Consider the following 15126-nt stretch of genomic DNA (forward strand, 5'->3'; position numbering starts at 1 on the left):
ATCAATAAATATAATCTCTATGTTAACAAGATACTTTATTGTTTTTGTTAATACTGTTAGTTCTTTGAGACATTTTGTGGTTAAGGGCGATAGAAATTAATGTGACTTGACTTGAATTAAGTGGCATCATCTTAGCTTTACACATTAAAATCTATAGTAAGTGAAACAAAATATATAAATGCTAATATATAGGGGCGAATCTATGTCGGACAATAAACAAATCAGGTATCCTTTGCTGATACTCTTTGATATTTGATTTTCCTGCTACCTGAACATTGTCTGGACGTTGACAATGGTTTTGGCGTCAGCCATGTAGTCTTCCTCGGCGCTCATGGTGCTCTCCTTGTCCACAACAACCAAATTGTCAGCGTAGATGATTCCACACTGGAGAAGGTTGTCCAGGCTGATGCATTGAAAAACAAGAAAACATGTCTTTTTGACTTGACTGAGGATTAAATGCAAACCAAAAATGTTCAATAATCGAAGAATTGTTTTTCTAAGTTTGTGGCAAGCAATCCATTAGATTGACTTGCAGCTGGTTCAATATGCGGCAGCGAGACTTTTGACTAAGACAAAAAAGTTTGAGCTTATAACTCCGATATTGGCTAACTTGCATTGGCTCTCAGTCCTCTTAAATGTGACTTTAAGGTTCTTACTAACATACAAATGTTTGTATGGACTTGCGCCCTCTTATCTCTCAGATTTGGTTTCGCCCCTATGTTCCCGCACAGAGCCTCCGCTCGGAAAATGCCGGTCTACATATGACTCAAAGAGCCAAGAAGAAGTCTGCAGTCTCCAGAGTGTTCTCCATACGAGCCCGGGTGCTATGGAATGCTCTGCCTCCGGAGATAAGATCTGCAAACTCAGTGACTATTTATTTATTTATTTAAATACATAAATCATTTAAATATAGAAACAAAAATATACGAAAAGCAAAGTCCTCTACCGGTTAAATTTTAATGCCACAAAAGCTAAGGATGTAATGTCACAAAGTTGGTTTTTCAACAAAAATATCAAAGCCTCGAGTGATGCAATGAATATTGTTACGTTGTGATACTCAAAATTTTGGAAACAAAATTGTTTTCCCCCTGATTGTTTTCACGCGCCGCTGCACATCAATGCCAAGGTCAGGCTCATCTCGGAAGGACGCTTCACACCGAAAAACAACGGCGACCAGATGATGATAGTGCTGTATCTGTGTCACATCAGGAAGCTTTCTCCTGCTACTGGTAACCATGGAAACAAGTACTATCCGTTTCATGTGGGGGAGCAAACCCCTACTCAAATAACATAGCCTGCCAGGCTGTGCTTGCCCAAGAAGCACCACAGCAGGTGGTGTCCCCACAACCCAGGTGGCTAAAGGATCTGTGAAACAGATCGTAGGATATAAATTCTCAAATTAAATTTTGTCTTTCACATACTTATCGATGGTGCCAGCCATGAAGTAGACCATGGGAAAGCAGCAAATGGCCTCTAAGAAGTGGTTGTCTGGCCTGAGAAAACAGGAAACAGTCGATTGTGAAGAAAAGCAGTGTTATCACCAGAAACACACATTGTTGTTTTCTTGTTTTTAAATTATAGTTAGATAAAAAACAAAGTTACCTGTGTATCCTTCAATTTTCCTGTATACAGTATGTCCATAAGTATGTCAATGTGACTTGACTTCCTTCCTTCTTTCAATTAGTCTTTCCTGACCTTGTCGCGGTTGCCAATTGGCCCCGCCTGACTGATTGGCTTCCCTCCTATTTAAGCTCAGGGCTCTCACTCACCCTTTGTCAGTCCGTCAACGAACCTATGCACCCGCAAGACGTGTGTTTGGACTCTGTCCGGTTTCCTGTTTGATATCGATCTGCAACATCTGGTATTGTTCCCGTCTATCTCGTCCAGCTTGTTTGCGGACTCCAGTCTCCAGTGTCTGTTATCAATCCCGTCTGTCTCGCCCTGTCTGTTACCTTGCTACAATCTCTAGTATCGGGTATCGTCCCCGTATATTTTATCCTGTGTGATATCGAACTCCAGTCACCAGTCTCTGGTATCGATCCAGTCGGTCTTGTCCTGTCTGATATCTGTCCCCAGTCTCCTGAATCTGATATCAATCCTGTCTGTCCCGTCCTGTCCGGTATCGACCCCATCTGTCCGGTATCTGCTCGTGTAACTGGTATCAATCTCGTCCCATAAAATAAAGCTTGTGTGAGAAACGTTACGCATTTGGGCCTTCCTCCTGTTCCGGTTCTTGACAGACCTATCTTTGTTCCTCTGTACATAAATCCCCCTTTAATCCTTTATCTAACACTCCCTATTTCCCTTCCTTCCTTCATTTACCGTAAAATTCAGACTATAAGACGTAATCTTTTCCCCAAGATTTCAATCCTGCACCTCATGCAACAAATGTATGCATTGTTTCTATTGGCCGCCAGGTGCACCTGAGGAGTAAAAGTAAGCGTGAGACAGGGGGAATATATGTGTCGAAGAAGACGGGAGCTTAAATGTAACAGCCCCTCATCATGGAAAAGGAGTCAATCAAAAGGGGAGGGCTAAATACTATATTGGGAATCTTTTATCTGTAAACGAAAATAATGTGTTGAAAAGAACAGATTACAAGAGGCAACGTCCAACGAAGTAGAAATGCTTAAGGCGGGTTCCTTTTCATCTTTTGGCATTATTGTGGGTTTTGGAGTAAATATTTTACACTTTTGGATTCTATGAATTGTCCTTCATGTAACAAAGCCATTTTCTTGGACATTCAAAGAAGTTGAAGAGAGTCAGGGGTCGTAATGGTGGGTTACGCTGGCTTTATTGTTTTCAGGTATCTTGTGATGTTTCTCTAACACGTACAGTATTTGTTTATCAAAAGTCCGGCGGCCTACCGTTAAGGGGTTAAAGTACGATATAATATTAAAAATCTTTTTGTGTACGGTCTTTCTTTGTAAATGTCTCATGTTTTAATGTGGGTTCATAATCAGGTCTGGCTTATGTATGCACAGCATGGTTTTTCTTTTAGAAATGTACTGGGTGCGGTTTATAATCAGGTGCGCTCTATTGTCCGGATTTCACTAAGCTTAAATCAGACCTTCCTTTCTTGATTTTTTTTTCCAGTCCTCTTTTACTTCCTAGCTTCCATGGGTCGTTCCTTTCTAATTTCCATGGGTCCCTTCTTTCTAGCTTCAATCGGTCCTTCCTGGCTTCCTACCTTCAATTAGTCTTTCCTTCCACCCTCCCATCTGTCCTCCCTGTTTACCTTCTTTTCTTATTTCCTTTATTTCAATGTTTTCCCTTTTACTCTTTCCTTCTGTAAATTCGGGGCACAGTTCAAACCCTCTTGTCTGGGGGGAGTCAAAACAGTGTGTGTCACGGTTGTCAAGGCGGCCAATTGGCCCGTCCTTGTGGTGCCAGCTGCAGCTCGTTGACAGATTGGCTTTCCTTCTATTTAAGTTCAGTGTTCTCACTCTCCGTTTGTTAGTCCGTCAACGAACCTCTGCCCCACAAGACGTGGGATTTGACTCGGTCCCGTTTTCCTTTTGGTATTCCCTGTCCGGTATTGTTCCTGTTTATTTTTGTCCTGTTTAATATCGGTTTCAAGTTTCGTTCCCGTCTAGTTTGTCCTTTTTATTTTTGATATCCTGTTTCATTATCTATCCTGTCTGTCCCGTCCTGTCCGGTATGGATCCCATCTGTCCGATATCAACTCGGGAAATTGGTATCAATCTAGTCAGCCTCTGGCTTCCTGTCTTTCCATGCCAGACCGCTGCCTAACGTGAATGACTCCCCATTTCCCGTAAAATAAAAGCTTTTGTGAGAACGTCAAGCATTTGGGTCCTGATCCTGGTCCAGTTCATGACAGTGTGCCCAATTTCCATTGTGACTTGTCAAATCAGGGCTCCAATTCATTCAACCTTTCTTAGAGATCCAGTGAACCTTGTATTAAATACTACATTGACTTGATTGAACAGAATCAAAACTGCTCTCCTGGAACCAAAAACTTAGTATTTTACAACTGGGTGGCCCAACTGATATGTCAGGGCTAAATGTCTTGCTTATTGGAGCTCCTTTGTGAAACATGCCTATGGAGAGCATTCCAACTTACGGATAGTCCAGCAGTAACACGATTGGGTTTAGCTCTTTCCGAGGCCGATAGTACGCTCGAAGGGGCACGATGAAGTTGTACAACCCGTTGCCCGCCGTCTCTGCAGACACGATAATCAGCTTGTTCTTGAAGCCGTACGCTTTGGCGTCTTCGAAGCTGTTGTGCGTGCAGCCCTGTGACGGAGCCAGGCGAGGTTTTAGACACATGATCTTGAAAGTGTGAGGACGAAGTTACTGACCTTATCAAGGCGCAGGCAGCAAAACGGCGCTTTCTGCGGAAGTAGATGGCACAATGTCGGAGAGCTGCCGATGTAAGGGGAGTTGGGTGGGTAGCCCTTGACAAAACTGTGGAGAAGAAAGATGAAAGCAACTACTCATTTAATACTAACAGATTAAGTAAAAGGGAAATGACGTTAGTTTTTGTAGTAAAAGAAGACACTCGTTTTCAGTGGAAAAAAAGATAAATGTTTTCAAGGTCCAACAAAACAAAATGCTTTTGGAGACCTATACCCTAACCGATTCATTTTTTTTTAATGCAGAATACTTTTTCTAAAAAAAAAAAGACCAATAAGTGATTAGAAAGAAGACACAACACAGTTGTGCTACTTCTTTTACAGGATATCAAAATCAATTATGATGAAGAACTTAAAAACACGCTAATGGTGTCTCTAAAATCTTTAGGCATGCACAAAAACTGTTTCATCCCACCGATAACCAATAAAATCCAATTTTTTGCAGACTGATACCTTTCATGTTTTTTTAAAATGTTTAACCGCATGCTATATCATATTTTACGGTCCCGTGGCCTTTGTCAAAAAATATTAATACGTGGCCCTCAGGAACGTTGACCGCGGTAAAAAATAAATTTGTACAAAAACAAAAGTTACCATTTCACCAGATAATGGCAGTAGCATGGCGAGTGTAAATAAAAAAAAAAAGGGAAGATGACTGTGCGGGCTGTCGCTTCCAGGTCAAGTGAAAGTTCAACTAAATCCAAAACAACTGCACCTATTTTCCGGTCTGGAGCCTATGCTCTGAATGGCTTGTCTACTAGTAATCCTAAGAGCCAAGAAGAAATCCGCAGGTTCTAGAGCGTGGAATGCTCTGCCCCCTGAGATTCGATCTGCAACCTCAGTGGAACTGTTTAAATCTAGGCTTAAAACACACTTCTATTCTAGAGCTTATGAATGACCTATATTTTATGTTGACAACATTTGTGTATGATTTGTTATTGCAACATCCATTGCAGGCTGATCATCCTGGAAGAGTGATCACCTCATGTGCAGTCCCTTTTCAAGGTTTCTTCATTTTCCTCATGTAGAGGTTTTTTAGTTTTTCCTTGCCCTCATGCAGGTTTTAAATCACGGGATGGTGTAATAACAGTCTGCAGTTTGCAATTTATCCGTGGTCTGTGCAGCTCTTTGAGACTCCTTGTGATTAAGGGCATCACAAATAAAGATGACTTGACTGTGTCTGCCTAATTTGCCAAGAGACTGTGGCTGTTTTCAAATATTATAATATCAAGAGGCGCTGCCAGAAAAAACATGCTGACTACAAAAAGCTAACTGGAAATGAACGCTCTGAAAGAGTGAAACAACCTGAAGCTGTTTTAACGTCACAAAAGCGCTTCTTTACAAGTCACGAGTCAAATGAAAATGCTAACAAGCTATGCAAACCTTTCATGGACAGTTAATTTATCAAATACTGTTCAAGGAATGATAGGCTAAATAGTCGGCCCTCAAACATTTTCATTTTACCACCAATCTGGCTAGTTTATTGAAAAGTTTGGACACACCTGGTCTAACTCTTTGATGCTGTACACATTATGAGGAGATAAAGAGGAGACACAACCAGTTGTACTACTAATCTTAGAAACAAATTATGTAACCCCTCATTTATCGCGATTCATGAAAATCAGAACCCATCACTTTATACGAAAATCCACCAAGTGAACGCATGTTTAACATGCACTCTGCCAGCCCTTATTTGCATCTATAGTTATCAGTGTATAATTGGTTGCTGACTGGGTGCTGTTCATTAGAGCTCTTTCTGCCACTGCTTTCTTTATTAGTTGACAAGGGACAATGGATTGCAGCCACAAACTTCCTTCCTGAAGTAACTTTCATTTGCAAGTCTCTACTCACAGCAATATAGGATTGTGGTAAGGGATCATGGCAGTACAAGTGCAGTTCATTTTTAGCTGGAAATACAGAAAAAAGGAGCCAGCAGAACTGCCAAAACTGTGCTCTGCAGGTCACAATATGCGATCAGGGATAATGGATCACAGCTGTACGAGTGCCGTTCAATTTTTGGTGGACAGAATGACAAAAAAAGAACCACCAGGCAATATGCAATTGGAGATAATGGATCACGGAATTTCTTTCAACCCGCAATGCACTTAAGCCACATAGTACAGAGTAGTGAGGGATGACAGTATATTGTCAATGTCTTGTGAATTTTTTTTGTTCAGTATTTAAATCATCCTTCAAGATTAATTTAAGTTATTTAAAAGGTAGTCCTTCTCAAAATCTGTTCATAATAGAGGTCTCATTGACCCTGAAATAATGGTTTTGTTGATAGGTTTTTATCACTTGTCTAAGATGACATTTTTCCATGCATAAGCCGATCCTGAGTATAGGTCATACATAAAGCCACCCAAAAAAAAAATGCAATTTTCAGACTGGAAAATATCATTATCATGAAACAAACCATTATTTTCATTGGTATTAATGATTACATTTACTATAACTTACATGTTTAGGTTCTCAGCAGGTATCTGCAATCCAATTTATAAAATACAGATGTATACACATATTTTAAATTTTATTTTCATTTTGTTGCATAAATGGCAGATATCCTTTTAGATTTAGAACAATTTAGCAGTTGACTGGGCCACTAGGAAAGTTCATAATTCATAATTACTTACATAATGCCCAATGTGGTGCACAGAGAGAATTCATGAAGATGAACACCCAGCCAGGTAGCAGGCACCAAGTAAATAAACAGGGACGGAAAATCGGGAATCCATTTATTATACTTAAACTAATGAGCTAATGTGGTTTGCTGAACATTAAGTTTGATATACGATCAAGCGGACCGATAGTTTCCGATGCCGCCGGCTCGCTCTGAACCTTACGGAGGACAAACCGTTTCGTTGCTCTCAATCTATTCCTCAAAACATCTCAACAAAGATGCTAATTAGTGCTAGCATTCATCGAGTATTGCATTTTTTAGTTTAGAGTTTTTAGCAGTTATAAGTAGACATGATGGAGTTCCACAGGAAGTAGCATCAAACCGTTAGATATGTTTGTTTATTGAAAGATGTAAGTTTAGTTTAGTCTAAATTTGTGTCCAGGAAGTTTTTTATATTGCTACGATTGGGTTTATTATTGGCATACTAAACCATTAACCAGATCAATGTGTTTTATACATGATTAATTCCTATTCCTTTTTCCGGTGTCTGCGCATAGGTCGAGTTTTGTCTCCAAGACGCTTTTCTGCTGTTGTCCGACATCATACAAGATGCTGGTCTGCTATTGGTTGGCATCACGGCATATTAAAAATCCAGATATGCTATTGGCTGAACTCCCTCCCACAATGCCTTTCCTTCTCTTTATTCTGTTCAGAATCTTGTGTGCTTCGTAAAAACTTTGTCTGTGATATAATACAGTGTTTTATTGTGCTGTGTTTGTAATGGGTCCCGAGGTTTGCGATGAGGCTAGAGGGAGAAGCAGATATGTGTTTGCCATCAAAACAAAGATTGCAATTATCAAGAAATTGAATAATGCACACAAAACGTTACCCTCACTAAGTTGTATGGGAGTAACCAATCACTGATGAGCAATATTGTTAAAAATAGGGAGGCGATTAAAGTAAGAACATCTTCCAAGGGCATGACAATCCTCGCAAGTGGACGTTTTAAAATCAGATTCACTTTTAATCTGCCATCGCCATCTTCTTCAGATTTTGCATCCACCAGCCACTTCACTTGACCAGCTCAGGTCATATCACACCTAAGGTAAAAATACAATTGAACTTTTCCTTTACTTGTATATTTATTGACATGCTTTATAATTATATACATGTATATTACACACATGTAGTAACATGTAAACAGGCTCCCTGTCGACAGGCTCCCTGTCCCTATTTAAACCCTGTCCTGTCACTCTCCTGTTGTCAGTCTGTCTGCGAACCTCTGTTGATACAAGGCAAGCCTTTTCGACCCCGACTCCCACCTCTCCCATTTTTGCTACCGTTTTGCTACCTGTTCGTTCCTGATCTCCCCGTCTGTCTCCGGCTACGACCCCTTTTTGTTCTTGACCACGTCTGCTCTCCCGTCCCGGCTTATGACCCGTTTCTGACCCCGACTACGTTCTTGCTCTCCTGTCCCGGCTATCGACCTGGTTTTTCGTCCCTGACACCGCCATCGCCCACTACGGAACATCCACTTCCGTATTCGGATCACAATCCGATTGCGTGAGCGACTTGCTTCCCGCGTCCAGCGAGAACCGGATCGTGAGCGCAGCCCTTCCTCTTTCAATAAAACATGTGGTAACGTTAATTGGGTCCTGATTCCGTTCTGGTCGTGACACCTATATACTATACTATTCAGAATGCATTGGCTAAATACCATAAGTTTTGAACCCCCGCCATACAGCTATTTCACTTTGCAATCCACACTCCACTGGAATATACTATTGATGTTTTTATGGTTGACTGAGTGTATTTAAGCACCATTCAACCAAGTAAAAACGTATCAATAACACAGTAACAAAAGCGTACAAACATGATGAAAATATTTTAGAAATGCATCTCACGCTGGTAGCTCTTCACAGCAATTAGAGACAAAGAATTATCTGACAGCTTGAAAAAGATAATATTTCAGCTACAGTGATCCCCGTAATAGTACGAGTGAATGTGTTTTTCTAACCTCCTGAACCCCAACTGCGTCTTAATAGCTTGCCGGGCTGATGAATGACATCCGGGCTTGTGAATGAACCAAATGTTAGAAAGTTCCTCTCTCCTTTCACAGTGTTCATCATCTTCAAGTCGGCGCCTTTCATCATCCTGACACGCCGATTGCACCAACAGCTCGTCTATCTCACCTTACGGCTCCCTCTGACACTCCAAGGGGTAGAGGACATCAATCCTTTTGAGTGTCTATTATGTTAGGGACCAAAAGGACGGATGCTATGGGTCAGGATCACGACACATTGATGACCGTAGACCTCAACAAAGTCAAATAATGGTTTGATAAAAACAAACTATCATTAAATGTATCAAAAACAAAGGTTACGGTTATAGGGTTATTCAAAATGGACGTTGGTGTACAAATAAAGATTGGGAATGTTTAAATAGGAAAAGTGAAAGAGTAATTTTGGACTGGAAGCTAAAGAGATGTTTTCTAGGGCAATTGAGACTTGATGGCAATCTTTGAGACTTGATGGCAATCTTTCAGGAAAAGTGTTGTGTCATCAGCCAATTAGCTTAAGTTATCAGTGCCTAGAATATTGAGTTTTTTATTGAATCATAATTATTTTTTTCTCATTTTTACTTGACCATGGCCAACCCAAACGCCCAAACACCCAAACAAGTTAGCAACAGTAGACGGATAATATGAGTGAGTAGTTCTAAGGTTTTACTAAACTGCAACAACTTCCGTTATTAGTCAGCAGTGTTGGACACGTTAATTAAAATAGTTCTAGTTACTCACTTCCCCCCTCCCCAAGTTGGTCATGCTTTCGTCCCTCCAGATGAAAGCGGCCATGTCACACACACTTCTGTTCAACAGCAGGGCACGACAGCTTTCACTGGTTTACCCCTGCCGCATCATACAGGTGCCCTGCCCATCCCTTAGAACGCATCCAAACATTCCACTATCTTTTCACAACACCTCTCCACTCATTCATATCACCAACAAGAGCTCTAGCTTCCGCTACATTTAGACCTCTTTCCTCCAGGGCACTCATAATACCATCCATCCACGTCAATTGCGGCCTTCCTCTTGGTCTCCTTCCATTTACTTTTGCTCTGTAGATCCTCTTCAACATTCGCTTCTCATTCATCCACTCCATGTGTCCAAACCAACCAAGTACTCTCTCATCCACATTTTTTTTGTTTGCTCAGTTCCGCTACTACTCGACTACCACACAATGTTGTTTAAAATGCTAAAATATTTGGCATTATTAGCCATAATAAAGGGTTTGTTCAAAATGTTCATGTCCAAATACAAGCAGTTTCTAAGGACTTTCAAAGACAATTTTACAATTTCTCCAGTACCATACAAAGAAGAAATCCAGTGTAAAGTATTTTGCAGAGTCACAGATAAATCTATGATATAAATATGCGGGTTTTGACTTTGCATGTGCATTAATCAAGACATATGATTTTGAGAACTTGAGTAAATCTCAAATATATTTGTTTTTGAGACAAATCTGTCAGCATAAAATTACAGGGATATGTAGACAACATTTTCAGTTGCAAGAAGTTCTTCCCATTAAAAAATACCAGTTGGAAATTTTCTTAAAATCCTTAATTTTTTGCATGGCACAAAATAAAAGTTCATAATTGATACGTACTCCTTGCATTAATAAACATTTCATTATGTCCTGTTTAAGTGTAGCATGCATCTGTCTTCTTGGGCACGACCCTTAGATGACGATGACGCTTCATAGGACAATGGCACACAAACTAATGTCAGTTGCTGTTAATCACAAGGAAAGATGAAATGCAATCGAAAAGGCGAAGCCACCAGAGAGCAGTGTTGGCATCATATTTAAGCAGATCGTTTGAGAAATATGGCAACAATTTCAAGCATTTAGAAACACTTAACCCAAACTCCGAGCACTTAAATCTTTGAAAACACGTTAAAATTCAAGCATTTCCAAGGATTTTAAGCACCCATACTGACACTGATGTATTGTATAATTGTATTGTAAAGCTGTTTTTTGTGCAAACAGTTTGTTTTCTTTTGTTAATTAATCATGTTGTTTTTTTGTGCTTTGTCTAAATAAAGAAAAGCCATACAAAGAATTCCTAAGCAACTTACTCCGATCCGACGGAGCCCTCCTCGTCTGACTGATTGGTCTCGTCCTCTGATTGGTCGCTGAGGAGGTCACAAGGGAGAATGGCGGAGGAATCGGCAATCTCCAGGACTGGCGCGATGCTTGGCCGGCGGCTCCCAGCCCCGTTCTCCGTCGGTAGGGTGAGCTTGTTGGTTTCTTCGGGTGGGGCCGTGTTCTGGAGGTCGATGGCCACGGTACCTGGATGCAATATACCACATGCAGGGTTCGTACCTGGTTTTCATGGCCAAACTTGAGCACTTTTTAAAGGACTTTCTAAGCCAATTTTTCCAGTACCATTGAAAGAAGAAATTCAGCGCCAATAAAAAAAAACAAGACAAGTTCAAGCTTAGCTTAATCAGTTAGCCTCGATTTCTTTATTCCACTTTCGTGAAATCCCCCCGGGGCAACTTGTTATTGTTACGACGTCAAGTAGATGCACGTGCCAGGAAATTAAAAATAAAAAACCCACCAAATAAATCAATAGTGAGTTGGCGTTGTAGTTCTCGATGAACTGCAATGATCGATCTTAGCATTTAGCATCCTTGTATTATGTTTTTCATGATCTAATCTATGTATCATGATGCATAGCCCCTGGCATGCCCCCGGGGCCCTCCTAGACTGTCCACCCACCAGGGTCTCAATAATTCTATGGGAAACACTGAATGTTAATAAATAAACATGGATAATACAGAAAAATATCCAAAAATCAGAACAGGTCTGCGGGCACCTCAGCTGTCCTGTAGCACGTCAGAGACCCCTGATCTAGATTAAATCATCTTACATACTTAACTTTCCTTATTATCAAGCTGCAAAAATATGTAATCAGTGGATACTACAAGTAAATAATGTTGGTTATTTATTTAGTTTAAAAGTGACATTTCCATCCATCTATCCATCCATTGTCTGCACCGCTTATCCTCAGTAGGATCACGGGAATGCTGGAGCCCATCCCAGCTATCTTCAGGGAGTGGGCAGGGGGACACCCTGAACTGGTTGCCAGCCAGTCCCAGGGCACACAGAGACAGACAACTCACTCGCTCATTCGCATCTAGACAATTTGGACCAGCCAATTAACCTGACATGCATGTTTTTGGAATGTGGGAGGAAACTGGAGGGCCTGGAGGAGACCCACGCAAGCACAGGGAGAACATGCAAACCCCACACAGGAATGTCCGATCTTATGACCTTAGAAATTATATTTTTGTCGAGTGTATTATTTCTTTAAATTCATCATTTAAATTTAAATTAACAATTGTGCTGCATGCATTGGCAATAAAATTAAACAGATAACAAAAATAATTACATCCACTGTAAGTGTAAATATAAAAGAATTGAATGGTCTTAATGTCATTAGTATCAAGGTATCGTACATTGTGTTCTGAGCAGACAGCACACAGAAAATGCCACCACGAGGGGCAGATTGTATGTGTGTGTGTTAGGTAGATATAACTGTGATAGGCTGGTGTATGCTGTCAGTCAAAAGGCGGGGCGGGCGCACACTTCAATGTGTCCACCAAAACAAACTGTCATGCACAGCAAGAACTAGCTTTTAGTGGCTTGATGTATTAAAAATGAATTTATCAATTAAATCGGACTCTGAGAAAAGTCAGAATAGCGCATACAAATGGTGATAACTAGCGTGAATTGTTATTAGTTTGGAGAAGTGACTGAGATGGCGTAGGGAGAGAAGGCAATAGCGAGGCTGGAGGTCCTGCCTACTGCATAACACAACCTCACAAGATACTCCTGCCGAGCCTGTATCTCACCAACGCCAGATCCATTACCCATGAAACAGATGACCTGGATCTACAACTTGTGGTAAAGGGCGACATTCTGTAAAGTTGTATTTTAAGAGACCTGCCTCATTTCAAGGATACTCGGTGCAGCTTGCCAGCTGCTCTCTAAATTGCTTCATTACTCTGAATGGAGAAGCCCTCCAATTTTTATGTACATCAGCTTTATGACAATAAAGACTATTCATTCAACTGCAATCCGTTGTTCATTGCTATTATCTGTAGTTCTGTAGTTGTTATTTTGTAACAATAGTATCATGGATTTTTACTGTTCACGGGGGAGTATTGTATATTATTTTTCATTTAGCCATTTAAGGTCATAACTTGGACTATCATGATTACTCATTTCCCTCGCCTGTTCCCGTTCGTTTGGCACCAGCTGCTGCTTGTTGCCTGAGTGATTCCCCTCCTATTTATACCCAGCACGCCAATCACTCCTTGTCAGTCCGTCAGCGAACCTCTGCATACGCAAGGCAAGCACTTTGACTCTGGCTCCCATCGGTCCCGTTTTCATCAGTTTCCTACCTGTCTGTTCCTGATTTTCCCGTTTGTCTTCGGCTATCGACCCGTTTTGTCCATTTGACCACGCTCTGATATCCCGCTCCCGCTATCGACCTGTTTTTGCCCCTGACCACGCTCCGATCTTCCGTCCCAGGGAATCACTTTCGCATTCCGATCACGCTCCCATGCCGTGAGCTGCTTGCTCCTCTTTCCCAGCGATCACTGGCGTTTTTTTCCTCAAGATCCCAATAAACTTTTGTGTGAAACGTTACGCGATTGGGTCTACCATTCGTTCTGGTTCTGACATGGACAGTCGCATTATAAAAAAGCAGGAATAATTTGATTAATGACAATCTTGTTGGAACCAGCGATCACACAAAAATCAAACAAGAACCGGTAACAGCCTCCTGGCATTTTAGCGTCATTCAAGAGGAGGATCAAAACAATGTACTTACCATATGAAGTGGCCACAACTTTTACAGACCAAAAGGAAAAATGAGCACAACACAACAAGGCCAGACAAAAAAAACTAAAACGCAAGACAAGGAAAATCAATGGTGCACGAAAAGCTTGCAGCCATTGATTGACAGTGATGAATTCCAAACCGCTCCTCACCCATGCTGGCAATAATACGGTGCACGGGCAGCCTGGAGGGAGCATCATAAAGCCCTGAAACGGACAAGCTCTTGTTGTGCTTCTCCTCCTGTTTGAAGATGAAGGCCGAGTTTTCCTCCTTAGTGATGTTGATGTAGTAACACGTGTCTGTGGCAGCCATGATGTGGCGTGGGCCAGGGTTCAACAGGATGCTTTTGTTGTCCTCACGCTTGACGCCGATCAGGCACACTCCGTATCTGGCAGAGTGCGGATTGTCATAACCAGGCAACACACAGGGTTTGTACACCGTTTTCATGGCCAAATTCAAGCACTTTTTAAGGGCTTTCAAAGCCAAATTTTCAAAGAACTGTGTGAATAGTGTATTCATCAATTGACAGATGCATTTTTTTAGATTTTGAGTATACAGTAATCCCTAGGTTATCGCAGTTAATGGGGACCAAAACCACCCGCGAAAAGTGAAAATCCGCGAAGTAGCAACGCCCCTTCAAAAATGCATAAAAAAATAATATAATTTTAAATTATTTTATTTTATTTTTATTATTTTTGAGTCCCGCAAAGCTCTGAACCCGCGAACGTGGAACCACGAAGTAGCGACGCCCCTTCAAAAATGCTTAAAAATGTCTTTTAAAAAAAATTATTTTATTTCTGATCTCATTAGCTGCACTGCTTAAAAAATATGTAATCAGTGGATACTACAAGTAAATAATGTTGGTTATTTATTTAGTTTAAAAGTGACATTTCCATCCATCTATCCATCCATTGTCTGCACCGCTTATCCTCAGTAGGGTCGCGGGGGTGCTGGAGCCCATCCCAGTAATCATCGGGCAGTGGGCAGGGGACACCCTGAACTGGTTGCCAGCCAATCCCAGGGCACACAGGGACTGACAACTCGCTCGCTCATTCACACCTAGGGACAATTTGGACCTGCCAATCCACTTGAAATGCGTGTCTTTGGAATAGAATAGAATAGAATAGAATAGAATATGCCTTTATTGTCATTGTTACAACATGGGATATGCTGTGACAACGAAATTGGACGACTCCAGTCCCATTTACAGTGAGGATAAGGA

At 41.1% G+C, this 15126-nt stretch overlaps 1 protein-coding gene and 1 long non-coding RNA gene across 2 annotated transcripts in view; one reads left to right on the forward strand and one right to left on the reverse strand.

Moving 5' to 3' along the window:
* The window catches only part of LOC148366043 (uncharacterized), a 57737-nt gene extending 46203 nt beyond the window's left edge, over positions 1-11534 (forward strand). Inside the window, exons 2-3 of the long non-coding RNA XR_015850530.1 lie at positions 9116-9216; positions 11099-11534. This is a non-coding gene — a long non-coding RNA (uncharacterized LOC148366043). The remainder of the gene's footprint in view (positions 1-9115; positions 9217-11098) is intronic.
* LOC148366045 (potassium channel subfamily T member 1-like) overlaps positions 1-15126 on the reverse strand; it is a 118935-nt gene that overhangs the window by 22729 nt on the left and 81080 nt on the right. Inside the window, exons 20-25 of the mRNA XM_088336461.1 lie at positions 14057-14292; positions 11132-11345; positions 4323-4428; positions 4085-4257; positions 1422-1493; positions 269-403 (exon numbers count right to left, since the gene is read on the reverse strand). Coding sequence (XP_088192587.1) covers positions 269-403; positions 1422-1493; positions 4085-4257; positions 4323-4428; positions 11132-11345; positions 14057-14292 — 936 coding nt within the window. The remainder of the gene's footprint in view (positions 1-268; positions 404-1421; positions 1494-4084; positions 4258-4322; positions 4429-11131; positions 11346-14056; positions 14293-15126) is intronic.

The sequence above is a fragment of the Urocampus carinirostris genome, chromosome 5, assembly GCF_059441175.1.
Source record: "Urocampus carinirostris isolate Australia breed hairy pipefish chromosome 5, RoL_Ucar_1.0, whole genome shotgun sequence".
NCBI classification, from domain to species: Eukaryota; Metazoa; Chordata; class Actinopteri; order Syngnathiformes; family Syngnathidae; genus Urocampus; species Urocampus carinirostris.